The following is a 26,882-nucleotide window of genomic DNA, read 5'->3' as shown; positions in this document are numbered from 1 at the left end:
TCATCAGATTTGCCTGCCGTGTGCTACAGGTGACCAAGAAGGAAGACACGCCACCCCTCCAGCCCCAACACACAGGGCTGGACAGATACTTCCCCTACCAAAACAGTTTCCTAGGAAAACTCTCAACCACAAATGAGGGGTATCCTACTAATACTGCTCCCACGACACCTATGCCCCAGAGACATTCAGTGAGAAAGATAAGAGTATTCACCATCACCACCATCATTACCATCAACACCACCACCATCACCACCACCATCATCACCACTACCCATACCACCACCTAAACTATCATCACCAACAACTGCAGCACCACGTAGCACCAATACCAACACCACCATTATCATTATTGCTTCCACCACCACCACCATCACCATCATCACCATCATCACCAACATCACCATCATCATCACCATCATCACCATCACCATCATCACCACCATCACCATCACCAGCATCACCATCACCACCATTATCACCAACATCACCACCATCACCATCACCACCATCATCACCATCATCACCATCATCACCATCATCATCACCATCATCACCAGCATCACCATCACCAACCATCACCACCATTATCACCAACATCACCACCATCACCATCACCACCATCATCACCATCATCACCATCATCACCAACATCTTATCACCACCACCACCATCATCATAGTACTAATAACAGCGAACTTTCACTCTGTATCAACGAAGAGCAGACAGTGCACTTAAAACTCCAAGTACTTCCCTATTTTGTCTCACACGAGCCCTGTGATGTAGGGGCTGACAGCAGCCCCACTCCTGCACACAGAGCTCTGTGCCAGGAACGGGAGGAGGCTGTGGGCATCACTGGCCTCCACTGGGAGAACAGATACCCAGCTGCCACATGTCTCGCAGACAAAGGGAAGCCAGCCTGCTGCTCCACAAACAGGGGCCCCGCGTGTCTCCTCCATAACCAGCTCCCCTTTGCTGCCAAGGGGCTGTGACAATTGTGCACAGTGTCACAGGCCCCGGATCCCTTTACTCCAGAAAGCCCTTGAGACATAGAGAAAGAACAATCCCACTGATCTCACAGACGGAACCCCAGTCTGGAGGAGAAAGGGCCCTTCCACGTCCCATGTGGCTCAGCTGACCCCACACGCAAGTGCTCACCTGAACGTAGGAGGCCATCGGCCACCCAGTCCAGGAAGGAGCAAGGTGCATCCCCCAGGGTCCCAGGGGAGCACCCAGGGGCAGGTGGAGACTATCAGCATCGGGTCATTCATCCCTCTCCTGTTCCTCAGACCCATCCACTTCTCCCAGCCCCGACTGCCAGCACCCTGTCCAGGCCACCACGTCCCCCCTGGACTGCTGCCTCCGAATCTCCCACCTCTGCTCCTTCCTCCTTCCTGCCCTCCACACCGCTGCTCATGGGACCTTTTCTACAACACAACCTGACCAAGGTCCCCTCCAGCTTTAACCCTTTCAGTGACCACTCACTGCTCTGCAGACAAAGTCAGTCCTCAGGGAGGCTGAAGGAGAAACACCTTCACTCTCCTGCCCCATCATCCTGTACATCACTGCGAACTCCTCCCACCCTCAGAAGGATCTAGATCGAACTTCAAAGCCCCAATCACTCTCTGTGCCCCTGGGCCTTCAGGTACCTTGAGGCTACTCCTGCCTGCCCTTCTTCATCTCACTAACTCACACCTACTCTTCAAATCACTTACAAAAGGTCACTTCTTCCAGGAAGCCTTCCTTGATTGTCCTTTCCTCTCTCCTAGCATTGACCATATTGACTCCCTGAGCCTAGCCCAGTGACTGGCATTCTGCAGGCACCTGGTCAATATTGACCAAATGTTATGAATTTAACCCAAATCCATGAATGGTTGCAAACTTAAAATAACTTAGCAGGTGCCTGTGCATGCTAACTCACCCGCATTGCCAGGACCACTCTCATTATCTCCGTTTGACAGACAAAGAAACTGAGGCAGCCAGAGGTTGACTTGCTGAAGGTCACCCAGCTGGTAAGTGACTGAGCTGGGATTTGATCCCTGGCAGTCTGTGTTGTGTCTGTGCTGCTGATCACACACACACACACACGCACACACATGAGTTCTTCAGAGCAAGTAAAGCAGTCAGGTTCAAAAGAGATCTTAAACCTTCTGTTTGTTTCTAATGACCACTAGGAACAGGAGTAATTAAAATCGACAGAGCTCGTGAAAACCCCAGCATCAACACAGGGCTGCGAAACAAGTCATCTATGCATTTCCTGGAAAAGTCACACCTTGTAAGTAAGTGCCCGGCCAGAGGAGTCCCCGCCTGTCCCCCAGCTCCCCGTTATAAGCGTCCCACGATCGCGGCTACCTTCCTAATGAATGTGTACAATGCTAAGTGTATTTACAGGAAAAAACAAGCAGGGTGATACGTCTCCACTTCAGCAGACGCCCCAGGTCCCCAGAGGCGCTGAACCCTGGAGGCCGGCTCAGTCCATTAAGGCAACTTCCTGCAAATCAGGCAGAAGGAGCCGAGTTGGCCATTACTCTTCCAGCCTGAGGCTCAGAGGTCTCTCAAGATTTATGTCCACAGGCACATCAGGCAGTCTGCTCCCAAAGCACGCTGAAAACAAGCTGAGAGAGGGGCTCAGCCCACCTCCCCCTGTGCCCATGGCTGGGGATGCAGCGAGCATGAGGACCAGGAGCAAACTCACAAGGGCCAGCACACACCCTCCTGACCCTGCACACGCCCCCCAGGGGGCTCAGCACCACAGCCAGCACACACCCTCCTGACCCTGCACACGCCCCCCCAGGGGGCTCAGCACCACAGCCAGCACACACCCTCCTGACCCTGCACACGCCCCCCCAGGGGGCTCAGCACCACAGCCAGCACACACCCTCCTGACCCTGCACACGCCCCCCCAGGGGGCTCAGCACCACAGCCAGCACACACCCTCCTGACCCTGCACACGCCCCCCCAGGGGGCTCAGCACCACAGCCAGCACACACCCTCCTGACCCTGCACACGCCCCCCCAGGGGGCTCAGCACCACAGCCAGCACACACCCTCCTGACCCTGCACACGCCCCCCCAGGGGGCTCAGCACCACAGCCAGCACACACCCTCCTGACCCTGCACACGCCCCCCCAGGGGGCTCAGCACCACAGCCAGCACACACCCTCCTGACCCTGCACACGCCCCCCAGGGGGCTCAGCACCACAGCCAGCACACACCCTCCTGACCCTGCACACGCCCCCCAGGGGGCTCAGCACCACAGCCAGCACACACCCTCCTGACCCTGCACACGCCCCCCCAGGGGGCTCAGCACCACAGCCAGCACACACCCTCCTGACCCTGCACACGCCCCCCAGGGGGCTCAGCACCACAGCCAGCACACGAAGCCAAAAGGGCCTTAAGAGACACCCACAGAACTACTGCCTGCAGTATCTTCACCTTAGGATTTTTAACTCTTTTTTTTTTATTATTAAGTGAGAGGTGGGGAGGCAGAGATAGTCTCCCACATACCGCATGTACCCCAACCTGGATCCACCCAGCAAACCCCCTACCAGGCAGGGGATGCTCTGCGCATCTGGGGCCACTGCTGTTACTCAGCAACTGAGCTATTCCAGTGTGTGAGGCGAAGGCCATGGAGCCATCTCCAGCCTGGGGCCAACCTGCACAAACCATTCAAGCATAGCTGCAGGAGAGGGAGAGAGAGAGAGAGAGAGAGAGAGAGAGAGAGAGAGAGAAATGGGGGAGGGGTGGAGAAGCAGATGCATGCTTCTCCTGTGTGCTCTGGCCGGGAATCAAACCCGGGAGAGACTGCTAAACGCCAGGCCAATGCTCTACAGCTGAGCCAACTGTCCGGGGCAGGATTTTGACCTCTTAGCACCCCACCCACAACAGGCTGATTGAGAAAAATTACCAAGAAAAGTGATGAGACCTCATCCGGACACATAAAACCCAGAAACTCGATTTAACTCTGAATCTGCCAAGTTTTGCTGTCGTTATTGTCGGGTTGATGGATTCTGTTCCGTGTGTGGGTTTCACAGGATGAGGAGAAGCAAAACTAGGACCCTGACAGGAAAATGTTCATCAGGACATCGGCCCAGGCGGTCTGTCCACAATGTGCAATCCCTTTCCTCAGTCTCTTTGTGGGGCTCCCTCACACGGGCTAGCGCCTCCTTCCCTAACAACAGAGTGCCCGCCATCAACTCTCCCTGCCTCTCTGTCCACTAGATACCAGTGACACCAGGAAGCCCCAGAGAGCTTCTGGGAGGCCAAACTGCTGGAAAGGTCCCCTGGTGACATCACAAAGCACACACACCCATCAAGCGCGATCATGAGGAAGACCCCTCCAGACAAGGACCCCGGCCGGTCACCCCAGACCAGCAGGTCCCGGAAACATTGCGATGGAGACGTGGACGGCTGGTAATGACTTCGGTTGTTTTAGCCATCTGTTCGCTTTCTCTCGCATCTGGAGTGTCACCGTCCCACTGAATCCCCCGGGGAAAGAACGATCGCGGTGTGCTCACGGAGCCACGAAACAGAGTCGCCGTAACTCAACAGGCACTGTTGGATTTCCCAATACGACAGCGACAATGACCGTGGGCCATCACAGCTCCCGCTCTCGTCAGTAGGATGCAAACTGTACTGGACACACTGATGGCCAGAGCCCCCGGCCAACGGTGAAAGCTGCCAACGAGCGTGGCTGGGAGAAAAGAGTTGGTTTTACTGAAATAGGTGCTGTGGAAACATTACACGGTGTGGGAGAGGCCCAGACTTCCCGGGCAGTCTAATTTGGAAACTCACCCTGGTTTGAAAACAATAAGAACAGCGGAGGCCCGGCTCTCCTCCTCCGAGGACGGCTCGCTCCAGGTCGTTCTCGGTCTGCCCCCTACCAATTCAACCAGAATCAGGAGGCAAGGCAACTCACCGAGTCCTCAAACGCCCCCGAGTCCGGGCACCACTCCCACAAACGTGCTGAATTCACCGGGTCCGTTTCGTGGTGGTTACCAAGAACACGAGGACCATGTCCAAATGGGAGGCAGAGTATCGCCAGAGGGGGACGCTCACCAGGAAGGCATTCAGGAGGAAGCGTAACTCAGGGCCCAGTTCCTCCCCTCTCTTGTGTCTCCTCCAGTCTGTGTCCCCCTGGAGTCACTGCCCCCCCAGGGCTTGTGCTGAGGCCAGCCTTGGCATGACACCCCAGAGGGCAACAGACCCAAATAAAGCCATTGTTTATTATTTTCTCCGGATCTTTCTGAATGGGAGCCCTGCCCTCGTCGGGAAAGCCTTCGAATGTCATCGCTGTGGAGGGTAAGCACAGAGACCGGAGTCTGCAAATCCCCGCTCAAAAAGAGTTGTGACATCTTTAAATAGTTGGGGGAGGGGGAGCGCCAAAGTATCTCCTGACTCGCAAAAAATTATACAGAACTGAATTCTGGTGTCCTTAAATAAAGTGTCACCGGAGCGCCACGCAGCTCCTGCCCCGAGGACAGCTCCTCTGTGGCCGCAATGAGTCGTGGCAAGAGAGGCTGGAAGCTAAAATCATCTACTTCCTGGCCTTCAGCCGGAAAGGTCTGCCAAGTCCTTCTAGAACAGCCTCAACTTCAAACGTTCTACAAACCATCAAACTGTTTGGGAATTTTAACACGCCAGCCGCCTCGTCTGTTCGAGAACTACGTATCAGCCAGCCCCGTGCGAGCAAGGCACTGGACCCCGGGATGTAAAGCTGGGCGGGCAGAGGTGACCCCTGTCCTCAGGGGGGTTTCTAGTTTGACGGTGGACCTGGTCCAATATCCAGCTGGCCACAGCACTGTCTGCACCCTCAGACTCGCGCACACAGAATGCTGCGGACAGCACATCATAGGGACAACTTATCCAACTGGAGACAAGTGGTCAGGGCGGCTTCCCACCCCCTGGAAGGGCAGAGAGCAGTTAGGCAGAGAGAAGCATGGAGAGGGTGGAAAGAAGGAGAAGGTGCAGGGGAGGCAGGTGCACTCCAGGTTCACGGAACAGGACACACTCGCCTTCCCAAAGCTGCCAGGCTAGCTGGCCAAAAGCAACGGCCAGGCATGCCAGGGGCAGCAGCAGAAGCCAGGTCAGCCCTGGCAGAGCCCTACATGCCCTTTATAAAGAACCGGCCTCCACTCCACATCCCCTGGGCAGGTGTGTCACCTGTAAGGCGGCCAGCATCCCTCCAGGACACAGCGATGGACCAGAGAGGGAGCTCCGACCCCCCAGGGGCTGCACAGCCCACCACACACAAGCCCGGTCCGCACTCAAACCACACACGGTCGCTCATCAGAAGCCAATGAAATGCTCTAGCAGGATGACTACTCTTCAACCACACAGCGTTCGGAAGTAGAAAAACTCCACGTGCAAATCAGCGACATCCCAGCTGAGGCTTTTCTACTACACAGCAATGATGTCACAGCCCGCGTTTCCAAGGAAACGTCTCCCAAGCATATCACCCTTATTGCTGCCCCCTTATCGCTGCCCTACGCATATAAGGGCTCCACCAGAGACAAGGCAAAACCATACCAGTGATGCTTGACCAGGCGGTGGCGCAGTGGGTAGAGCGTTGGACTGGGACGCGGAGGACCCAGGTTCGAGATCTCAAGGTCGCCAGCTTGAGCGCGGGCTCATCGGGTTAGAGCAAGGCTCACCAGCTTGACGCCAAGGTCGCTGGCTCAAGCAAGGGGTCACTCGGTCTACTGTAGCCCCCCGGGTCAAGGCACATATGAGAAATCAATCAATGAACAACTAAGGAGCTGCAACAAAGAACTGATGTTTCTCATCTCTCTCCCTTCCTTGTCTGTCTGTCGCTATCTGTCCCTCTCTCTGACAAAAAACAAACAAACAAAAAAACATACTAGTGAAATTGCTATGCTATACCTATAAAACGGACATGCTAATGAGTGCCAACTGTAATTGAAAAATAAAAAATTAAATAGTTTAAGACTATGTAAGAACTAAAACCCTGTCACTTCCAGAGGCCTTCCCTGCTATCGAGCTACAGACCACGCCAGCCCATCCTTCACTGAGAGCAGACAGGGAAGGAGATCAAGGTGGCACCATCATAGGGAAGGAGATCAAGGTGGCACCATCATAGGGAAGGAGATCAAGGTGGCACCGTCTCGGGGGCAGGAACGAAACCCAGACACCCACAGTGTGGGCAGATTGGAAGTCGCTGCCCGGTCTCATTCCAACGTGCTGTTCCACATCAGGTCACGGCGATTTTTTTTTTTTTCCAAGATCAAGTTAAAACTCATCTTCAGGCATTCACTGTATTTATCAGGCGTGGAGCCAACCACGGCGTGCGACAATCAGGAGAAAGGAAGTCGCGTGGGCGCCTGGCTTCTCTCCGAAGCCGGGGCTCTGTCACTGAGCCATCATGAGTCCATGTGCTGTCTGCTCAAGGTCACCGCCAAGGGTCCGCGTATGCCACACAGATGCCACCCCTCCGACTTCCGACTCGGACGCTGCTCCATTATCAGAAGTGCTCGTGACAGGGCAAGTTCCAAGGGTGTGTGGTATTTTGTGGTTTGGGGGCAATGAAACATTAAATTGGACGAGAGCTCAAAGACAATGGAAATGCTACACACAAAACCTGGGCTCAAGTGAAGAGGAAGTAACTTCCGTTTCCCGTATCTGGACCAGGGCCAGGGCGCCCTTGTCCTGGAGCTTCAAGGCTGCCACCTCCTGCAAACACAGGTCTCACAGGAAAGCGGGGTGAACAAGGACATCACTCACAGGTGGATGACATCGCTCGTTCCCCTGCGTTTCCGCCCCCACCCCGGCCAGCGCAGAGCGCCCCGGGCACAAGGGGGCCTCCTCCATCCTTCGATTCCAGCCCTCGGCAAACGCCACGTGCAAAACCCAGAAGGTCAAAGATCTTCACAGAATTATCACATAATCTTCCATCATTGACGCCTTCAATGTAGAATACGCAGGAAGCAACCCTGTCCCACGGGACACCGGGAGCCCAGCTGGTTTTGACCCGGGCCCTGCCTCTCCCTTGCCCCTCTGACACACAGTACAAGGGTGGCCTGGCACCCCTTAACAGGAATGCCCTCACCGCGCAGGGACGCCGTCAGCCGTGTGATGTCTGCTGCAGGTGCCGGCGTCTAGCGCCTCCCAGTGTTAACACGAACCATTTTATCAGCCATACCAGCTTCCCACCCAAATAAAGTCACTGTGTCATCTCAACATACCTGCAAGTGCTACACACTCAACACTCCCGCCCCCATAATCCATCCCAACTGTGGGAGGTGGGCACCAGCAGACAAGCATCTGGCCGAGTGGGCAGCCCCCAAGGTCGGCCCACCCTCAAGCACCTGGCCGAGTGGGCAGCCCCCAAGGTCGGCCCACCCTCAGTGCCGCCTTTCCAAGCCCCCGTCCCTGGCCTTCCACGGCTCTGGCCATCTGAAGCCAAAGTCCTCACTGTCCTCCACGGGAGGTTCCCGGTGCCCAGGGGACGGCGCCCCTCTTCTTCATCGGAAGAGCGTCCTGGTCCCGCAGAGCACAGGCTCCTCCAGCCGGCCCCGGGGCCTCGCTCGTCCTCTGGTGCCCCGGACCAGGTCCCACCACTGTGCGGGGACAGGCTTCCATTCGCCGAGGGATCAGCCATGTGTCCTCCGTCTTCTCTCCTCTGAACCTCCCCACCACACTTGTTTGCCAGGAGCCCAGGGACAACCTGAAGGCCGTAAACTTGGCTTTCCTGGTAAGTGGTATCTCTCCCCGTCAGAGCCCACGGGAGGCTTCCCGTGGAAACACACTGCTGTCCTTCCCTCCAGGGTCACCGGGGAGGACACTGCCCACATCCGATTCCTGGCAAGCCCCTGCCATCCTGGGTCACTGGACCCTCCAGGGCTGTCACCGTTCTTGCCTGTCTTATCTTTGAAGCTGCTGCAGCCCGCCCCTTGAGTCCCTAGTTGGTTGCTTCAGCGGGTACAACTGCGGGATTAAGGGTGATGATCTCCCCAGGTCCCAGTCATACCCACTGCAGCTCTAGTAAAATCCAAACAGCTGTTCCCCGGCATTAGGAGTGGTAACGGTCAGCCCAGCCAGCCAAGGGTGAGGGGAGCTCAGATTGAACAGACCAGAGCTTGCCACAGATGTCCCGATGGAAGAACCCGCTGCTGCCGTTCTGTGTCACCGGGCCTGACCTCAGCACCCTCCAGACCCACTAGGAGCCCCCTTGGGGAAGCCTCCCAAACAGCCCACCACCCACAACAGAGCCAAGACCCTTTCTTGGGTCAAGAACAAGCACTTTGGACCCCCACCTCTAAGCAACGGTCACCCTGGACTCTTGAGAACAAGTCCAGTAAGAAACCACACGACCTGGGGGTGGACTTCGAATGTGAGACAGCCTGAAGGGATAGCCACGAGCATGAACCCCGGCTCACAGAGGAGCAGACCACAGCACTGAGGGTGGCGCTGATTGTAAGTATAACAAAACCTGCCCCAGGATGGCCAGGGCACACCCCCAGTTCAGTGTCACTGCAGACCATCCCTAACCCCTCTAGGGTCCAGGCCAGCGACCATCTAGTCCATAACTGGACCTGACAACGAGTTCCAGAATCAGTTCTGACGCAATCAATGTGCACGGATGCTCCTCTGTGCCCAACAGACCCAAATGTGGGGAGACTCCAGGCCCTGTGCCTCCCCAGACGATGTCGGTCTGTGGTCAGAACAATCCCCCCACCCGCGCCCCCGCAGACCTTCGGTCCGTGGTCAGCACAATCCCCCCACCCCCACCCCCGCAGACCTTCGGTCCGTGGTCAGCACAATCCCCCCACCCCCACCCCCGCAGACCTTCGGGATGGAGACACTATCCTCAAACAAGACATATGAACACGCCTCGCCAGATTAATGCCCACAGCCCAGCTTCTAAAAGGTGACCTGATTAAACACTTAACTGTAAAACCAGTCTAGACTCCATAGATCAACCCTTCACGCCCAGGGCAATGCAGGCACGCAGCAATTGTGCGAAATAACGCTTACAAACGGGAGGAAGGAGGCCCATTTCTCCTTACTTTCCGGTAAACTGGGAGTTGGAGACTTAATAACAGTGGGCAAATGTACAAGTCCGGCTGCCAGCGCCGCAGAGGCCCCTGGGGGCAGGGCCCAGCCTCCAGCCCTGGGCACGGTGCTGCCATGCATCACGGCAGAAAGCCCGGGCGCAGCGCGCCAGGGAGACAGAGCGGAAGCTCCCACCCTCTCCTCCTCCGGGCCCCTTCCCTCCACCTGCGCGTCCACCACTCGCTCACTCGCTCGCTAGGGTGTGACGCCCTGACCCGGGGAGCTCCTTTGCTGCCTTCGTGGACATCCCTTCAGTTCCCACAAGTCACTGGCCCCCCTCCAGACCTCCGCCCTCCGTGCGCACTGCTGAGCACACTGCCCCCTCCTCCTCCGCCCCAGGCGTCTCTCTACAGGACCCTTGCTCCCACAGAACCCCCCACACCTGCACAGGAGATGTCCTCAGCCACTCACTGCTCGCATGCTTTTCTCAATTAGCACGAAGCAGTGTTACGAAAGTCACAGCCCTGGTTCTAAAGTTTAGAGACCCTAAGACACTAAGCCAGGCTTCTGCAAACCAGAGTGCCCACAGCCACCCAGAGCCACAGTGTGGCTTGTCCTGCCCATAAGATAAGAAAGGTTTTCACCAGCTTCTTAAATTGAGATAAGACTCAGATTAAAAAGAAACTGTTTTCAAGTGTACCATTCAGTAGCACTTCATGGATTTGCAACATTGTGCAACCAGCGACTCTATCCAGTTCTAAAATATTTTCATCACCCCCCAAAGGAAAGCCCACACCCATAAAGCAGTCCCTCTCCCCTCCCCCGAGCCTTAGCAACCACCAACCTGCTTCTTGTGAGTGGATGTGCCCATTCTGGGCATTTCACATAAAGAGAATCGTAAGAGACACGCCCTTTGGTGCCCAGCTGCCTTCACTAACATGACACCCTTACGGTCCATCCGCGTGGTAGTGCATGTCAGGCCGCGTTCGTTCTTACAGCTGAATAATATTTCATGGTGTGGACATGCCACATTATGTGTATTCGAACCGGCGACCTCAGCGTTCCAGGCTAAGACTCTCCTCTGTGCCATGACAGGGCAGGCTGGGCTGCCTGTGCCTCTTCTTAACTGTATCTTTTAGATTTCCAACGCTTTACAAAGTACTTCAGTGTACATGGTCTATTGCGATGTCACTGGCTTTTTATCACCACCTTCTGGGGCAGGTAAGACCATCCTTTCACAAGTGACAGCTGCCTCAGACGGTGTCAGAGGTTCCCAGGGGGCCCACCACCGCCAGGGGCAGGCACCGGACACACACCACTCTGTCCCCTCTCAAACCCTGGTCTCCTCCTCTCCCACCTGCTAAGGAAGTCCCCGTGGTCAGCTACGCCAACACCCGACTAAGAAAGCGACGTAGCAGAATGTTACAGTCAAAGGGACCCAAGAAGTCGTCTTCTATCAAGGTTGAGAGGAGCAGGAAGAAACGGCAGAAATTCTAGGGACGGTAACGTCACAGAAACAGGGGTGTGTGGTCAAAAGGCCTGGCCCGCCAATATCACCAAATACGGATGCCACCTGGGACCATCCACCCATCCACATTAACTCAAGACAAAACCCCTCTTTAGGGGGCGCACCACGGTCAGGGGTGGGGAGCTTTAAAACCATTGAACCGCATCGCCCACTGGATTCCTAAGCTGACTCCACCATGAGCCCCGGTAGGGCCACCGATCCAGGGGTGTGACTGCCCAGCAGCAGGGACTCCCTAATACCGCCCCGGGATGAAACCTCCCTGCCCCTCGGCCTTCATTCAGCGAGGCGTGCCAGGGACCACACCGGGTGCAGGGAACAGAGACAGGAACGCAGCCCGGCCCTTGTCCTCCGGCCCTTCCGTGTAGCAGGGACACGGCGGGTAAGGTGCACACTCTCTCCCCAAGACCTGAGTGCGTGAGGGGCTCTTTCCGGCTTACACGTGGTGCTGAGCAGGAGGAAAGCCAGGTGGGCGGAAGGTCATTTGTGTATCAGACAGAAGGGCACAGGCAAAGTAGCCATGACCTGCCGGAACACGCAGGACCGAGTGCCTCCGAGCCCGGGGATGAAAATGCCACCAGGCGTCACCAAGGTCCGCTGAGCCTAGTCCCGTCCCTCGCGCACATGGGAGTCCCCAATCTGAGTCTCCACCCCCACCCTTCCCTCCCCTTGGCCTCTCCAGGCTGGTCCTCCAAGCAACACTCTCCCCCCCCCCCAAAAAAAAACAACCATCTGAAGAAACCTGGTCGCCTGTCCGATGCCTGAAGGGCCAGGACGCATTCCCGCCTTTGAAAAACGGGCAGAATACATGAGGCGTTAGAAGGACTCGAAAATAAATCTCGGGAAGTTTAATGGAAGCACAGCAGTTTAGAAGACAAAGAATCACGTTTCCCTCCTGCTAAATCATTATTTGCCCCTGGTCAAGTCAATTATGTGAAAGAAATGTTATTATTTTAGAAAGGAAAAAAAAAAGAAAGAAAGAAACAGAAATTTGATAACTGCCTCGATACCAGCGAACAGAACTCCAAGAGCAAATGCCGGGGTTCCTGGGATTCTGACTCCGGGCAGAACAGCCCGCCCCGTGTGCTGTCTCTCGGACAACCTACCGGCGACGGCCCCGACTTTCCCCAGGACTCTGGGCATCTTCCCGAGGACCCGGCCCCTCAGGAAGGGGAAGGAAACAGGGCGGGTCCCTGACCCTCTTCAGACAGCCAAGACACCTCCACCCCCACCCACCAGGCTCCCTGGCCCCCCTCTCCCAATCCTCTCCTCCAAATCTCACCCTTCAGGAATCAAGTCCTGCAGGTTTCTCCCTTTTCTTCCCAAATACACAGGCAGGACTTGGCCTCTAATGACAGGGTGAGAACCCAGAGTCGACAGCGCCGGAGCGCCGACCATTACTAGAGGCTACTTAGTACCGCCAGCACTTGGCATCGGGTGGTTGTCAGCGGGGAGCGCTCCCGTGCCCGGGGCACGTGGCACTGTCCGGAGCTACGTGGAGTCGTCACAACGGAGGGAAGGGGCTGCTGCTGGAACCCCGTGCGCAGAGGCCAGGGGTGCTGCTGAGGACCTCACGATGCAGACAGCCTCTCGGGACCCAAAACGATCCAGTCCAGAGTGTCAACAGTACGCAGGTCAGAGGCCCAAGCACGTGGTTGGGCTGTTACCAGGCAGCCTGCACCGGAAGCTCCTTCTTGGCAGCGGTGTCATTGAAGAGTCACAGGGACAAGGCACGGAGCCTCAGACAGGACACTTCCGGGGCAACACGGGCTACCACTGGGCAGAGCTGGGCCCCTCAGCAGACTCAGGATGAGGGGCCCCAGGCCCCCTGCAGTGAGCCCCTGACAGAACTCACCCTGCCCCCACCCTTCCCCCACGGGATCTGCTTTAGGGACGCGGTTCAAGAAAGTAGGGAGGGCACCCAGGGTGCTGTGAGTTCCAGGGGACAGGCCTCGGGCCCCCTCAGTCCTGGCACCCTCCACTCTGCCATCCCCCTTCGGCCTCAAGACTTCCAAGCTCTGGGGACTCAGGGCCATTCCCATGGGGACCTCAAATCTCACAGACACTTGTCCCCACAGCCTGGGGGTGGAAACAAAGGAACGTTCTCTTCGGGAAAGGGCCAGGGGCCAGGAGATGAACCCGCAGTGCCCTGGCGTGGGGCAAAGGCACCAACCATGACCGGCTAAGGCAGGAGAGAGGAAATAACCGTGGCCTGGCACCAGCCGGGCACCAGCTGGGCAGGAGCATGGCAGGAAATGAGGCCAGGAAGGTCAGCAAGGACATCTTCTTTTTCTTTTTTTTTTATTGATTGGTTTTTGTTGTTTTTTTTAAAGAGAGAGAGGAAGAGGGAGAGAGAGAGACAGGAACATCAATCTGTTCCTGGATGTGCCCTGACCAGGGATCGAACCAGTAACCTCTGAGCTTCAGAACGATGCTCCAAACAATGGCACCATCTGGCCAGGACTGCAAGGACATTTTAATGGGCCCAAGCCACCGGCAGCCACCACAGTCTGAGAAATCTGATCCAAACACCAGAGCCCAGACGGATGACAGACCCACTCTCAGACACAAACTGAACCTGTAAAAAAATCAAACAGACCCACATCCCTGCGAACCCCCAGGGAAAGCTCCCCAAACTGAGCAGCTTCTGGCCAAGCAGGGGCCTATGTGAAGATGAGGCTCATTGAGGGTCATTTACCTCACAGTGGGGACACCCATTCTCTTGCCACAGCTGATGCCACATCTTACTGCAGGGTGCTGCTGGAGGGAGTCTGGCACACAAGCCCCCTCCCCGCATGGGTACCCATTTTCTCTCCACACAGAGACTAACCTCAGCTCCAAGGGATTGCTGACCCTCTTCTACGAGAATGCAAGTCCCGTGGTCCCGGGTGGAGAGCAAATCAGGAGGGAGAGAGGGAGGGAGGGAGGGAGGGAGGGAGGGAGGGAGGGAGGGAGGGGAAGAGAGGGAGGGAGGGAGGGAAAAAGGAAGAAGGAGGGAGGAAGGGAGGGTAGAGGGGAGGGAGGGGAAAGAAGGGAGGGAAGGAGGGAGGGACAGCAAGAGGGAGGGAAGGAGCAGGGGTTATCTAAAGGCACAATTTTCCTATATCTCTAATTTCTATGCAGCTCAGGACCACCGTGTGCGTCAGGGAAGCCCAGACCCACTGACACCTTCATCACAATCCATCTGTACATGCTGGTCCAACTGTCCACGCCAGCTGCTTATGCAGAAGACTCAGCTGCTCCCAATGTTAATCAATTATGAGACAACCTGTCTGTTAACAAACCAACTAAAAGTTACAGAACTTCAGGAAAAGGAAGGCTCACACTGCCACACATTACCACCAGAAATCGCACATCTTCTAACAAGTTAATGTCAACAAAACAAGTCCGTGTTCATAACTGAAGGATGAGTAAGTACTACCTCCAGAAAGCTCTCTGCATACATCAGCATACACCAGTATGCATGATCTGGCCAACTCCCCCAGTGAGGAGCCCGGGGCTGGGGACGGTAGATAAATGTGCCACCCAGGCCCGGATGCCAGGCTGCTGACTCCCAAGCCAAGCTTGAGTGTCCCACCCCCTGAGCTCAAAAAGAAGTCAATAGTCACAGGAGCGAGGTCGGGGCGTGCTGTGAACACCTCAGGACAGCAGAACGGGAACTGACAGGCACCACTGAGAACACAGCTTCCCTAACTGCTCACAGCCCCCACCCCCGCCCCCCAGGGACACCTTCTGGGTTCAGCACACCGAGAAGAACATCTGACATCCATGGGATGTGAACAGCAGAATCCTCGGTGTCCCCGTCACTGCGGGGGTCTGGACATCTGTTCTGCCAAGTGACTCCCGGGGGCCACAAGGTGTGAGAACGTGCATCTTGTGCTCAAGGCCTGCTGTGCTAAGCAAGGAAGGGTCCATCAGAAGTCCTCCCGGCCCACGGGAGTCAGCGTGACTGGGACACGGAGGAGACGCACACCCTCCTCTCTCCGCCCGAGCGGGGCCCTGAGCTCTGCGCACAGAAACGTGAGCAGAAGGGTGTGAACCCCCTCCAGCGGCCCACCCTACTTCGGAAAGGCAGCCATGACAGTTACATTTATATCCAAAAGTGTGCCTCATGGATCCAACTGAGTCCAAGGGCTCAAGTGGGCTTATCAATTGTGCGCCACACTCCTGAGGCCAAGTAGCAACAGCAGCAGACGGCGACGGCTCCCGGCACTTGTCCCAGGCTGAAGACTCTGGGAGGCGCTTCTGATGCGAGCTTTGCCCACAGACGCTGCGCAGACCTGCCTTCCTCTGACCTCTCGGGACCCTGGATGGAACATGAGAATTCTAGGGAAGCCAGGAGCATCTCTCCCATCGGGGACCCTCACCTTACAACAGCAGGGGCTGCCAAAGCCAACAGGGCTCCCCTGGCTTTTAGTCCGAAAGGGAGACCAGGGCTGGGGAGAGACTTCTTCAACTCGCGAGTCAGCCTCAGGCAACACAGGTTCTTTTACTTAAAATCAGGAATGAAGGAAAGAAACTGACAGTTCTCAAGCACAGAGCAGGGCCCCCGTGTATGTTAGGTCATTTCTCTTCCTCCCCAGAACCGCCCGGCGAAGCAGGTGTCATCCCCGATTTTCCAAAGGAGAAGGCTTCGGGGAGACCACTCGCCAAAGGACACTTGGCTGGTGGGAGATGGAGCTGAGGTTCAAACAGGATGACCTTTTGGTATCTATAGACCATATGCTAAGAGAAAACACCCTTTTCTCCCTGGAGCACCCAAATAAAATGTCACAAGCTGACAGACATCTGTCTAGGGTGAAACCGTCTGCCTCTGGAAGACAGAGAGGGCCTGTGTGTGTACAGGGCGGGCACCCACCCACATGCCAGCCAACACTGCTGAGACTGGCCCCTGGGAGGGCCTTCCCCCAGTGAGCTCACGATGTGAATGAACACACTAAAAAATGGCACGACTTCCTGTCCAGGTTTCCAACTACGTGATCGTAGTGTCCCGTCTCTATCTGACCACAAGGAATCTGCAGGTTTCAGCAGAGATACCCACCAGGGTCCTCGTCTCCGAGCCCATCAGCCTCCTGGACGGAAGTGGGTTTTACCCGGCCGGCTCCCGCCTCTCACCTCTCATTCCCCAGGCGTCCCCAAAGCACTGGGGACCCGCCACCTTGCAGAAAAGCATCACCCAGACGGTGGCCCCTAAAGGCAGAGTGAGAATGCAGAGGAAAAGTCTTGTGCCATGGTAATCATCATGTTTTGGTTTCATTTGTGTCCCCCAAATACAAATGTTGAAGTTCTAATCCCAGTATTTCAGAAGGGGACAATATCTGGAGATTGTTTTTTTAACAAGTGACTAAGTTTTGTTTTTTGTTTTTAAACCTTTTAATTTAAGAAGAACAAAAAAATTAAAATTTAAAAAAATTTTAATTCAAGAATTCTTAAATAGCAAGCCAGCCTGTCTGACACCCATGCAGATAACTACCTAATAACAAATGTTAACATTTCTGGTAGACATAATATTAGCGTTTTAATTTAGTATGCCACAGCTCAAGGTCATACATATTCAAAGTAGAACAATACTAATTTTCTGAAAGCTTTAGCACAAACCAACTAAGTAAAGATACTTTTGTACAACGAAGGGGATTCTCAATCATGGGCACAGAGCACACACTTAGCATTCACACATACATACATGAACACAGACATCGAAAAGAATCTATTTGAAACTGCAAAAATACCAACAGCTTAGAATCAAAGTGTGTCTCTGTTGCCTTGATAAGATGTATTTAAAATTAAGGTTTTTCTAGTAACTGAAGCGACATTGTAGAGAAAATGTTGCCAAGAGATACACCTATTGATTTAGTAGCATCTCGTCCATTGTTACAGGAGAGGGTTGAGACTGAGTCCCCACGACAATGACACAGTTTTGGAGGGACTAGAAAATGCCCCATTTTCACCATGATCATGTTCTATGCTTCCTCGTAATTCTCAGTTTTCCCATAATTTTTCAACTTGAAATGAATGCCCAATTAAACAGTTTTTATTTTATTTTTTAAAGTGATTAGGCAAATGAAGGCACAGGATAGGACCTAATCTACTATGACTAGAGTCTTTATAACACACACACACACACACACACACACACACATAGGAAAGACCATGTGAGAACAGCCACCTATAAGTCAAGGCCGAGGCTGCCCAGAAACCCAACCTGCCAACACCTGGATCTTGGGTCTCTAGTCTCCAGAGCAATAAGAAAGAACTCCTGTTCAAGCCCCACCCTTACTCCCCAGGCTGTGTTACTTTGTTAAGGCGGCAAATACACAAACTTGATTGACTCTTGGACTGAATGAAAGCACTTCCTACTGGTATTAACAAAAGCAGACAGAAGAAACACTCTACCAGTCTTTCCATAACAATGCTGGTATGCAAACTGCCTTAGGGTACAGGTTCCTGTGACCCTCTCATCAGCCCAACCTCAGAGACAGGCACCCCATTAGCATCCCATCTTGAAAAAGTGGAAACTAGGCTTGGGTCACATGAACAAAAGGTGACCATGTCAGGGCCAAAACTCCAAATTCCAACCCCTTATGGGGTGCCCTCCTCCCAGCTTAACCCTCTGAAGACCTTTGCCAGACTCTGAACAAGACTGTGAAACGTGACCATCTTTCCTGTAAAACATCACTGATCTCCATGCCCCCTGTGGGACCTGCCTGCCAGCCTCCACGCCGTGATCTCTTCACACTAGATTTGGAGCCCTTCCCTGAACAGACTCGACAATTTCACAGCTGGTAGCCCGGGAATCACCTCCCAAACTAAACTAAGATATCCTTCCAGGATAGGGTGCAATTAGGGAACTGCAAATCCTACCCACAAGGACACACCATGCATACCTCTCAGAAAGATGGAAAGCAAATCAGAAGGGAGGGAGAGGGAGGAAAGAAAGATGGGAGGGAGGGAGGGAGGGAGGGAGGAAGGGAGGGAAGATGGGAGGGAGAGAGGAAGGGAAGATGGGAGGGAAGGAGGGAAGATGGGAGGGAAGGAGGGAAGATGGGAGGGAGGGAGGGAGATGGGAGGGAAGGAGGGAAGATGGGAGGGAAGGAGGGAAAATGGGAGGGAGGGAGATGGGAGGGAGAGAGAAAGGGAAGATGGGAGGGAAGGAGGGAAGATGGGAGGGAGGGAGGGAAGATGGGAGGGAAGGAGGGAGGGAGGGAGGGAGGGAGGGAAATGGGAGGGAAGGAGGGAGGGAGGGAGGGAGATGGGAGGGAGAGAGAAAGGGAAGATGGGAGGGAAGGAGGGAGGGAAGGAGGGAGGGAAGGAGGGAAGATGGGAGGGAAGGAGGGAGGGAGGGAGATGGGAGGGAGAGAGAAAGGGAAGATGGGAGGGAAGGAGGGAAGATGGGAGGGAAGATGGGAGGGAGGGAGGGAGGGAGGGAGGGAGGGAGATGGGAGGGAGAGAGAAAGGGAAGATGGGAGGGAAGGAGGGAGGGAAGGAGGGAAGATGGGAGGGAAGGAGGGAGGGAGGGAGGGAGGGAGGGAGGGAGATGGGAGGGAGAGAGAAAGGGAAGATGGGAGGGAAGGAGGGAAGATGGGAGGGAAGATGGGAGGGAGGGAGGGAGGGAGGGAGGGAGGGAGATGGGAGGGAGAGAGAAAGGGAAGATGGGAGGGAAGGAGGGAAGATGGGAGGGAAGGAGGGAGGGAGGGAGATGGGAGGGAGAGAGGAAGGGAAGATGGGAGGGAAGGAGGGAAGATGGGAGGGAAGATGGGAGGGAGGGAGAGAGGAAGGGAAGATGGGAGGGAAGGAGGGAAGATAGGAGGAAAGGAGGGAAGATGGGAGGGAGGGAGGGAGAGAGGAAGGGAAGATGGGAGGGAAGGAGGGAAGATGGGAGGGAAGGAGGGAAGATGGGAGGGAAGGAGGGAAGATGGGAGGGAGGAAAATGAAAGGGAGGGAGGGGAAGAAAGCAGAGAGAGCAGGCTCCTGCCTAGGACACAGCCACTGTGGCTTCTGTGATGCCCCCAGGGAAGGACTCAACAGTGGCCTTTTCTCCCTCCAGGTTCCCCCACCTGCATCCTCAGGGTCCAAGAGAACAAGAGAGAAAAGTACTCACCCACTAAGACAAGCCTGACAAGGTGCCAGACATTCTCTGCCCAACATTAGCACCACAATAGATTTTAAATTTTTAAAATATTTCCGCCTGACCTGTGGTGGCGCAGTGGATAAAGCATCGACCTGGAATGCTGAGGTCGCCGGTTTGAAACCCTGGGCTTGCCTGGTCAAGGCACATATGGGAGTTGATGCTTCCAGCTCCTCCCCCTTCTCTCTCTCTCTCTTTCTCTCTCTCTCTCCCTCTCTCTCTCCTCTCTAAAAAAAAAAAATGAATAAAAAAAATAAAATAAAATATTGCCTTACACATCTTTAAAATAAAAATTTAAAAAAATAAAAAAATAAAATAAAATAAAATAAAATATTTCCAAAGTAAAATTAGGTTTGTAGAAATATAATACGCCCTAATTTAGTTTTTCTGCAACTCCAGCGAATGAAAATGCCTGCGTTTCTATTTACTTACAATCAAATCTAATTTCCTTCCCCAAAGTAGCAGCTTGCTTGCAGCTCCAGACAACCAAAGAGAACTCTCTGCAACTCCCACACTCCCAAGTTTATTTGGCTGTTACACGACCCTCAGCAATTGTCACCACTCAGAGCCAATCGAATAGGCACACATCACGCTCCACAACACCAGGTAAATGCCACTTCCCCCAAAACACCAGGGCAAAACACACCATGAAGAAATCAACTTATGAACAAAAGCACTCCTTTCAGCACCCGTGACTTAAATTCAAACAGAAAAAAGCCCTTGTCACTCACATTCCTAAGCTTTGCTTTATTAAATAAAAAATGATCATAATAAAGCAACAGGCCAGGGAGCGCTGGGCTCTCAGAGGCCCTGCTACATGGCAGCACCATCGCCCTGAACCTCCCGGGTTTCTGCCGCGGGCAGGCTCAGCTCCGCTGCCCAGGCCACGAAACTGCAGCTAAGAAAACATCAGTCATTTGCTCAAGGGCCACTTAAGGATTGAGAGCCCGGGTTTAGGGTGTCTGTGTGTCTGTTGGTCAGCCCGGCATGGAAGAGACCAGAGTGGAGGGCGCACAGTCAGGTGTGCGGCTGTCCCACCTGCTTCTGTATGAAGGCTAGGAGAAAACCTTACTCCCTGTGTTGCTGCCCTGCTCACACCTGTGAGTTCTCCATCGCTGCCTCACAAACAGCCACACCCCAAGCAGTTCTGATCTCTGTTCTCCCGGTTGGACACCAGTGGCCCTGGACTCCGAAGGGGAGGCTCTGGGGTGAATCCGTTCACAGGTTGATGGCAGAATCCAGCTGTGATTGTCACACAAGGTCCCCATTTCCTTGCTGGCTGTCTGCTAGGGGCCACCTTGGCTCCTCCTAGGGGCCTCTTCCTGGTCCTTGCAAGTGGGCCCCTACATCTCAGGGCCAGCAACTCCACGCGGAGCCCTTCCCAGGCTCGGAATCTCTCCGACGCGTCTGCGCCTTTCTCCTGCGCCCCTCTCCGTGACCTGTGGGAGGAAGCCCTCTGCTTTGGGGGCCCATGTGAATGATGCAGGGTCATAACCTCAGTCACACCTGCCGAGTCCCCCTGCTGCATCACGCATCACATTCACAGGTCCCAGGGGTGCGGGCAGGGACATCTGGGCGGAGGCAGCCTCACACACTGGCCTCAAGTGTGACAGGACAACGGGCTGCATATTTTTAGCCAATCTTAGGAACGAGATTCCTAAAAACACAGTTTTATTGACGTTGGGACAGAAGACCCCCCCCTCCCCCCTGGCCGGCTCCCCAGATGCAGGGAGGCTGACAGCAAAGTTCATCCACCCCAACGCCTTAGTGTGACAGCCAGGTCAAAATTCATGCACGTGTTAACACACTGACCCTCCAGACTGACGTGCAAGGGGAGAAATGAAAAGGCTGGTCAGTCTCACCGGCCACAGCCACTGGAATGGCTGGGGAGGGGGGAGGGGCGCGCAGGGGCACCAGCATTTCCTGCCTCTGCTGAGGAAGCAACAGATCAGCTATTTACTGCTTTCCAATGTCACAACATAAATAAATAACTGAAGTGTCTCCTCTACAGACAATGCTTCCACAGAGTCCACGCACTTGCAAACAATGGACTGTGATTCATGTTTCCAAATGAGAAGGGGAGTTCTATCGTTCTTTTCCTTCCCCTTGTGATCCATGCGGCAGCCGGGCCAGTGGCCAGAGTGGAAGCGTGGCCCACGCACAGAGCCACCAGGGCCCCTCCAGGACAACACAGCCCTGTTGTTAGGCTCCCCCAAATAACAATGGTTGGTAAGGGAGATGTCCAGTAATTTTCCCTTAGGCTGCAACAGCTAGTTGCCAACAGGACTGAGTCCCTGCAACTCTGTACCCGGGACAAACACCTTCCGGGTCCGCACCCCTCTGGAGAATCAGAGGAACCCTCCCAGCTCAAACTGGCCTGCAAACGTGCACCCCGCCCTCCTCTCCGCACAGAATTGGGAGTTCCAGGCCTGGGGGCCTCCCCCACGGGGGCCTCCAGGTATTTAAAGCTCCCTTGGAGGCTGAGCCAGTTGTGCTGGCTTCTACGCAGTTCCCCATCTCTCATCTCCACCTGGTGCAACTAAGCGAACAGCCCGCTCCTCTGCCTGATGGCCATGCACAGCCTTCCTAGAGCTGCCAGGAGAAACCACCCGTGACACTTTTCTTTGTAAACTTTCCAACCCAGAGCTTCCTTACAACCCAAGTACTAGCCAAAGCTGCAATGTCAGAAGTCACTACAGTGAGGGGACCCTCGTCCCCTATCTGCAAGCCTTCTCTCTGCAGTCTATGGACACAACCATCAAGCTACTCCAGAGGTGTCCACTCAGGCCACGCTGAGTGCCAAAGGGCATCAAGGTGTCTGAAAACTTGGTGCTCCAAAGAGAAGCCCTTCCCCCATCTCTTGGCTGACAAGCACAATGGGGGGGGGCACCTGAGCTCTAGAGTCAAGGCCAGAGTTCAAGTCCCCAATGGAGCACTTGACTCGTGGTGTGGGTGTGAATGTGAGTCCCTGTCCCAGGGGAGTAACACAGGACGGAAGGGCAAGCCCTGGGCTAAGGCTGGAGCTGTCCCCGGCCCACTTCCCAGGAGGGGGGTGGGCAGAGCTGCTCCTCTGCTTGCCTCCTGCCTCTCCCGGGCTCCTTTCCCGGTGTTGTCCCTGTGGGTTTGTACCGGACTCTCTCCTCAGTCAAGTCACCCCAGCAGGGTCCCCGCAGCCACCGCCAGGGCCATCCCAGGCAGGCAGTCTCTGTCCCAGACAGCCGAGCCTGCTTCTATCAGGAGACGCCCCAGAGGGCACCCACCCAGAGGCACACACAGTGCTGCGTGCTTGCTCGGCTCCCAGATTAGGATGCCCCCCTCTGCCTGACCTTCGGGCCCCCGTCTGAGCCTGTTTCCGCATCTCCACAGCAGGCGTAGGAGGGGAGCCCAGCCACAAGGGTCCTGAAGTAAGGAGGGCCCCCAGCTCCGCATAGGGAACAAACTGAGTGTGACGAGGGCTGTCTCAGGACTGTCCCCTTGCCACTGCCCACACCGGTCCCACTGCATGGCCCTGACACCTAGCAGAGATAAACAATTGGGGTCACAGAAAGGAGAGCCCTGGGGACTACAGTCACCCTGGAGGCTTCCTAAAGCCAGAGGGTCCCAGTGGGCATGGTGAAGACACGGACATTATAAAGGCTCCAAGATGGAGAACAGGGAGACTGAGCAGGACACAGCTTGGGCAGAAGGGAAGCCAGGCCAGGCCAAGGTCACAAAGGCCTTACAAGCCAGGCAAAGGCGCCTGGCCAGACTCCTTGGGGTTGCCGAACAGGAAGGAGTTAGGTGAGACTGAAAACCGACCCACCAGGAGACTGAGGACCAGTGGGCAGGTCAGAGAAAGGACCCAGGCAGGCCTGGCCACAAGTCCCCAAAGAAGGGCAGCAGCGCACACCGGGGCTGGGGTCGGTCTGCTCCGCCACTGAGGAAAGCCTCGCTCTCTGGAATGTGTCCTGGGGTCCAGAATGTAAACACGCAACCCACTCCCCTTACTCTCCTCAGGAAATGACAAAGAGTAGCAGGGCCGCCAAAACAAGTCCCGCCCTCCCTGAGCCAATCTCGGTCGGCCCAGAGACACCGAGCGCTCCGCCGCTTCCCTGCGAGGGTCCCTGCGAGGGTCCCACAATGTCCGGGGCAGAGCCCCGGGGGGGGGGGGGGGGGGTGTCGCGCGTACCACCTCCCACCGAGGGAGCGTGCCACTCTTCGCTTTGATCACCGCCACTTGGAACTGCCCTCCTGGAGCCCCAGACCCCGAACACAACTTCATCCAAAAACGCTGAAAGGCGCGGCCAACATTGACCCGGACTTCCCGGCCAGGCCCAGCAAAAGTGCAGGCTCCGGCCCAGGGACAGAAGGGGACCTGCGAGTGAGTTAGTTCGGGCCGGCCCGCCGGAGAGAGAGCTGGATGTCGGAGGGGACACCCAAGAGAGTGACCAACCCGCCTCCAACCCCGCGTGTCCCCAGCCCGGCCCTCCCCGGCTCTAGCGGTAACGCGAGGACAACGTGCGCTCGGGGTCTCCGGAGTAGGCAGCGCCCGGGGTCCGGGTGCGCTCGGGCCGGGCCGGGCCGGGCGGGCCAGACACGCTTCCTCCCGCCAGTTCCCCGGCGCCCCGGCCCGCGCCCCGCGTGTCCCGCCGGGTGCCGGGAGAGCCGCGCCCGGGGAAGTCGGAGCGGGCAGCGCGAGGCCAGCGCGTGCTCACCCACGCCGTATTTCTCCTCGCGCTTGGTGGGCACCCAGCGCGTCATGGCGCCGCGCGCGCCCCGCGCCCCGGGCCGCCGGGACCGCCGCCGCTGCTGCTGGTCGGGCAGGAAACTCGGCGCCTAGGCCGCCATTTTCCATTCCTTTCGAGCCGCGGCAGGATGGGGAGGAAAAAGTTTGCGGCGGAGGCGGTGTCATGTGGGACGGGGCGGGCGGAGCGTCGCGGGCCGGATGGGAAAGGCCGGGAGCGCCGGCGAGAGGCGGGACGGCCCTGGGCAGCGCGACTGCCCTGTCCGCCTGCCCGCGCGCTGGGACCCCGGCCGCCCAAGCCCCGCGCCGCCGCCTGCTCGCGGCCCAGGGCATCCAGCTCTGTCACCGCGCTCCCCAACCCTGTCCCCCACACTCGGGGCCCACTTACACCCGCAGAGGAGCACCCCAGCACCCCGCGGGGGCGTCGCCTCCTTGATTCAGTGAATACTTCGGGGGACTAGGTGTCCTGCCGTGAATGAGAAGGGACCAAGCCCCCGCGGAGAGGCCCGGGGAATTCCAGACGATTTCTGAAGCATGTGGTTTGCTGGGCACTGGGTTAGACCGATGCCAGGTGTCAGAGCAAACACTGGAGGTCCCCTGGGAGGAGCCTTCCAGAGCACGTGGCTCATTCATTCATTTGACAAACATTAACTGAGCACCTAGCCCGTGCCTGGGTGTGTGTGCAAGGAGCACCGCCACACTAGCCCTGCTAGGGGGGTTGGGGAGGCCAGGACTCAGAAGACAACACCTGGATGGGTTGGCTGGCAGGGCTTGGGCAGGACAGCTGGGCAGGTGGGTTCAGTGCAGGTCAGAGAGTGCTTTGCAGGGAAGGGACCCCTTGCTGGAGTGTTGAACAGTTAGCACAGAGGCCAGGAGACCTCAGCCTCCTTGGGTTGGCCGAGCCTCTGAGGTGTGTGAAGTGGGGGGCGTGGTAGAGGAGGGCGGAAAAGGGGCTGGAGAGGGGGAGCTTCCGGACAGGTGTGGAGCAGGCGCACATGGCCCCTTAGCAATGTAGTCTTCACCCTGTAGGTCAGTTCTCAGACTTCCATGGTTGTCGAACGGTAAAAGCTGGGGCTTCAGATTTCTCCAAGGAGAAACTTAAAACAACATACACACCTGTTTATTTTTTACCATAAATTCGAGTAAGAACAGGCAGGTTATAGGTAGAAAGCCTCAGAATGAAGGCAGCTCATTAAATGGAGTAAATATGGTTTCATGGACTATTGACTGACCGCCCTCTCTCATGTCCCCCCCCCCAAGAACGAGTGACAATGGCCAGAAGCCTAGGAGCCTTCAAGGATGGGAGGACAGAAGGTAAAAGGGATGGGAGGCCCCATGGAGTAGGGACAGTGTGGGTGACAAAGCTGGGGATTTGGCCAGTAGAGCCTGCGAAAGGCTGAATGGGCCACCGTTGTGCTGAAGAGAATGCCTGTCACCTGGATATCCTGTGACAGGAGAGCTGGTGGTGAATCAAGCAACCACAGATTCGACGCGCGTGACAGACCTTGCCGACTGACGAGGAACATGAGTCCCACAGAGGGAAGGGACCCGGGCCCTGGTGCACGCACTCACAGCTTTGTGTGGTAATCAGAAACCGCAGAGGCCCAGGGGCTGAACCATGGCCGGGTGAGTCCGACCCCTTGAAGGACAACCAACTGAGAAGGTGCTATACAGGAAAAGTAGGGTGCCCCCAGACCGACTCTAGGTCAGGGCAGGCTTTGTCAAGAAAACGGTGTGAGCCCAGGCTTTAAGGATAAGTAGACACGAGTTCAGTGACCGGCCCAGGGTATAGCGTCTGCAAAGGCCCTGGGGTGGGAAGAACACAAACCTTCAAGGAACTGAAAGGCCATCATAGCTACAACACAGGGAACAACAGGAAGGGGGCACACATAAAGCAAGCCTGCTGTAGAATAGCCTTCTAGGTCCTGCTGGGGATTCAGATCCTACAGAGAAACCCTGAGTAGCAGATGGGGGCTGTACTCACCTCCTCTTTTGTGCCATTTCAACTCTACTTGGGCAGCTACATTGCCCAACAAGGGTTCACTAGCCGGCATGCAAGAAGCCAATGCTATGAAGTCTGCTTTTGAGAAAGAAAGAGCATTTGATGAACGCTGAGTCGGCTGGCAGGAGGCACCAGTCAGATCAGTCTCTCCCATCGGGGTTCCGGGAACGGGCACGGGAAGCAATGGCAGGCGAGTCCATGGAGGGACTTGACACTTGGCCTTTTCCCTGGGAGGCTTCAGCACTAGATCCTCCTGGACAAGGGACGCTTCCCCTCAGAAAGTCTTCCAGCGTTCGGGTTCCATTTCTGTCCTGGCCCTTTGGTTCCATTGCGTGGGGATCAGACATTGGTTCCCGGTGCCACTCGAGGTCAAAGTTCTCTCCTCTGTGCATGCTTTGTCGTCGGGACCTGTGGTCTCAGTCGGTCTGTTATCTCTGAAAAGCGGCATGGTATCTTCTAAGACACAGGACAGGGCCATCTCCAGCTGGTTCTGTGGTTCCG

General features: G+C 55.9%; 1 protein-coding gene across 2 annotated transcripts in view; it reads right to left on the bottom strand.

Annotated features, from left to right (window-relative positions):
• The window catches only part of DOCK1 (dedicator of cytokinesis 1), a 437,923-nt gene extending 413,396 nt beyond the window's left edge, over nucleotides 1–24,527 (bottom strand). For both annotated transcript variants that reach the window (XM_066240428.1, XM_066240429.1), the window contains exon 1: nucleotides 24,351–24,527. In XM_066240428.1, coding sequence (XP_066096525.1) covers nucleotides 24,351–24,396 — 46 coding nt within the window. In that variant the 5' untranslated portion in view covers nucleotides 24,397–24,527. The remainder of the gene's footprint in view (nucleotides 1–24,350) is intronic.
• Between the last annotated feature and the right edge of the window lie 2,355 nt (nucleotides 24,528–26,882).

The sequence above is a fragment of the Saccopteryx bilineata genome, chromosome 7 (assembly GCF_036850765.1).
Source record: "Saccopteryx bilineata isolate mSacBil1 chromosome 7, mSacBil1_pri_phased_curated, whole genome shotgun sequence".
Taxonomy (NCBI): Eukaryota; Metazoa; Chordata; class Mammalia; order Chiroptera; family Emballonuridae; genus Saccopteryx; species Saccopteryx bilineata.
Note: the sequence above shows the minus strand (reverse complement) of the source record. Positions and strands in the feature narration are given on the sequence as shown.